We start from the raw sequence: 3722 nt of genomic DNA, 5'->3' as shown, positions 1-3722 counted from the left end.
CCATCCTCTGCTTCTCATGCCAAGTGCCTCCCTCCGGCGGAAAAAAAACACAACCAAAAACCCCCAAAGCCCCAGAAGCGGAGCCAGCCCCAGCCCGAGCCGGGAGAAATCCTAGCGACCTGGGACCTGGCCTCCCCGGGGCTCCTGAGCCTGGATGGCCCCGAGGGGCTGCTGCCACATGCCCAGTCCCGACGGGCGCCGCAGCCGCCGCCTCTGCTTCCCCTTCCTCTTCGGGGGCTCCGCTCGGAGTCTCCGGCCAAAGGCAGCCCCGCGCTTCTGCTGCCGCTGCCTTCCTCCTCCTCCTCCTCCTCCTCTTCTTCCTCTTCTTCTTCTTCTCGCTGGGGCCAAGAGCAGCCCTCCGCCAGGCGCAGCCCGACCAGGCATAGACCAGCGAGGCAGCCCCCGAGCCAAACCACAGGCTCCCAGCCCCGAAAGAGAGAAGGAGGAAGCAAGCAAGCAAGCAAGGAAAGCCCAGGATCGAGCCCCTTGGCTCCTCGAAAGACGAGCCCAAGTTGCCCCCAAACTCTCACTGGACCCTCCGGATCCCCATCCTCCTCCTCATGGCCACGATCCTCCTCTCCTCGGCGGAGCTCCCCAGCAGTATCCCGGGCTGTGCCTCCTCTTCTTTGGGGTTCCTTTCCGGCGCCTTCTTCCTTCCTTTCCTTCCCGGCTACCCAGCCATCCCTGAGCCACGGAGGGGCCAGTCAAGCCCTGATGGAGGTCCTTGGCCCCCTCCTCCTTGGTCTTCGGGGGCCTGGCATCCTCCCCTGCTCTCCCCAGGAAAGGATGGAAGAGGGGATCCAGCAGAGAGAGAGAGAGAGAGAGAGAGAGCCTGGCCAGGGAAAAAGAGGAGACCGAAAGGAAGCCCAGCTCCGGCTCCTGGTGCCTTCCTTCCCCAGCCCAAGCCCAAGCCAGGTTTTCCGCAATGCAACTCCAGGGGTCGTCCTTCCCTCGCCTACAGATGCCTCTTCCTTCCCTCCTTCCCTCCTTCCCTCCTTCCTCCTCCTCCCGTTGTAGGGACAGCCCTCCCTGCTTCCCTTTGGCCCAGCCAAGCCAAGCATCAGCACACCACTCCGCTCGCTGGACTTGGAAAAGGAAGCCGCCCGGAATGCATCTCTGCAGATGCAGATCAAAGGCAGCCAGCCCCAGCAGACCAAGGGGAGGGACATCTTCTCTCCAGGCCGCTTTACACCTTCCCATGTTCTGCAGCCAGGCCAACTCTGCCAGGCGAAAAGTGGGACTGCCTTGTGCTGACCGCTCTTCTAGCTACCTGGTCCTCTCAGGCTGGTCCCCATCTTCAAGAGACATTGCAGACACACACATCTATACATACACTGCAAGGTTGACTCAAGGCTGCCTGCGTTTTCTTTCCTCTGGGATGCTTCCTCCCATCCTTCTCGGGCAGCCTCCCTCCCTGAGACCTGCCTCCATCCTCCATCTTATCCATCACTGTTTCATAGCAAGGGGACCTTTGGTTGTTTTCCAAGAAACATCTGCCAGGGAGTAGGCAGGCAAGCTCTTCACACATTAAGAACTTACAGGGAAACAAGGCATACCAATACAAATCAGAACCCTTAGATCTGAGATCCACAGCCTTGCATATCCGCAGAGGGGCAACCTCCGCTATTTTCAATGCCAGAGAGGGGCTCACTCAACTGAGGCAGGTTCTGCTCTCAGGGTATATGGGCTGCTGATCCTCAGGTAGTTCAACTTTCTTTACTTGGATATCACAGATCCATGACTTCTTCCCTTGAACCTGAATTGCTGCATTTTATGTTCTCATAGACTGGCAAAGAATGCTGCGTACTCGTGTCTGATCCTTCTCCCATTCATCATTACAGTTGGCCCTTCATTTTTGTGGGGGATCCGTACCAGACCCACCCTCCCCCTGCAAAAATGGAGGCTCACTCATGTTCAGGCCCCACTGGGGCACTCCTCAGTCAAACCTATGGGGCTTGAATATGCACGAACCTCCATTTTCCTGGGTGTGTGTATGTCCAGAATGGATCCCTGTGAAAACGGAGGACCAACTGTAATGATGAATGGGAGAAGGATCAGGCATGAGAACACAGCATTCTTTGCCAGTCTATGAGAAGATAAAATCTAGCAACGATTCCCAAACTCTGTCCCTTCCAGGTCTTTTGGACTTCATCTCCCAGAAGCCTCTGCCATCATGGCCAAAATCTGAGATTCCAGGAACTGAAGTCTAAAACATCTGGAAGGCCAGAGTTTGGGGGATCACTTGAGCTCACTGCCCACCTGTTTGCCATTCTTTCCATTACCCCTGCCAGGGGCCTAATTGTCTGTGTATTTATTTATTTTTGCTGTTTGCCAAGTAGCACAAGTACAGTGGTTCTCAACCTTTTCAACCTTCCTAATACCATGACCCTTTAATACAGTTCCTCATGTTATGGTGACACCCAACCATAAAATTATTTTTGTTGCTACTTCATAACTGTAATTTTGCTATGTGTTTTCCGATGGTCTTCAGTGACCCCTGTGAAAGAGTCATTTGACCCCAAAAGGGATCACAACCCACAGTTTGAGAACCACTGCACTAGTAGCACTAGTAGCTTGTTTTAATCAGGTATTGTTGGTCATTTGAATATTACAATTTGCCCTCCATATCCATGGACTTTTTATCCATGGATTCAAGCATCCACTGTTTGGAAATACAGTCAGCCTTCCTCATAGGTTGGCTTGCCTTCCATGGCTTTGAGCTTACGCGGAAGGCAAGCCCCATTAGAAATAATGAGGCTCATACCCACACCGTGCGCCTTGCGCACCACACACACCTAATTATTTCCTATGGGGCTTGCGCATATGCTCTTTTCCCCATATGCAGGGGAGTCCAGAACGGATCCCCAGCATATAGGGAGAGTGGACTGTATTACAAAAAATATAAATTCCAAAAAGCTAACCTTGATTTTGCCTTTTTATATAAAGGACACAATTTTACTACGCCATTGTATTTATTAGGACTTGAACATCCACGGAATTTGGTATCCATGTGTGTGTGTGTGTGTGTGTGTCCTGGAACCAAACCTCAGCAGATACCAAGAGCCCACTTTATTAAGCAGAATAGGAATCATTAGGATTCAACCTGTTCTGTATACTGGAGTATGGGTACAGATCCAGCAATTTGTCCCATTCTCCTGTACCAGTCCACAACACAACAGAAATCTAAAGATCTAGGTGTTTTCTCCTAAACAAATATTTTATTCCATTTCAGGTGTTCAACGTCCCACACAGTCTATACACCTGCCTCTGGAGAAGGGCTCACCTTCTGCCCAACTGAGGCAGGTTCTGGGCTGCTCTCAGGGTGTATGGGCTGCTGATCCTCAGGTGGTTCAACTTTCTTCATTTGGATATGATGGATCCATGACCTCTTCTCTTAAACCTGAATGGCTTAATAAATGGTTAGCAGAATCTGGGTGGGTTATGATCCTTTTGGTTGAAGGAGAATATCCACATATTCTTGAAGTATCACACAGCTATCAGGTGGAGATCAAACTGGGCAATGCAACAAAATCAGCAACCAGGTCAGAGTATACTTGTGTAAAGAAAACAAAACAAAAGACAGGCACTGCAGATATTTAACAATTGTTCTTTTCCTATTAGATATATTTGGTCGCCATATATCACCCATAAATTAACAAGGTATGGTTTTCCATACATCATCTGAAATGGACCAGCACCCATTCCTAATCTAGGTGTAACCC

General features: G+C 51.0%; 1 protein-coding gene across 1 annotated transcript in view; it reads right to left on the bottom strand.

The window, feature by feature from the left end:
• CA10 (carbonic anhydrase 10) overlaps positions 1-3364 on the bottom strand; it is a 432159-nt gene extending 428795 nt beyond the window's left edge. Inside the window, exon 1 of the mRNA XM_042447577.1 lies at positions 3284-3364. Within this exon, the coding sequence (XP_042303511.1) occupies positions 3284-3364 (81 nt within the window). The remainder of the gene's footprint in view (positions 1-3283) is intronic.
• Positions 3365-3722: the final 358 nt, after the last annotated feature.

This window comes from Sceloporus undulatus, chromosome 2 (assembly GCF_019175285.1).
Source record: "Sceloporus undulatus isolate JIND9_A2432 ecotype Alabama chromosome 2, SceUnd_v1.1, whole genome shotgun sequence".
NCBI classification, from domain to species: domain Eukaryota; kingdom Metazoa; phylum Chordata; class Lepidosauria; order Squamata; family Phrynosomatidae; genus Sceloporus; species Sceloporus undulatus.
This window is presented reverse-complemented; position numbering and strand designations above follow the sequence as displayed.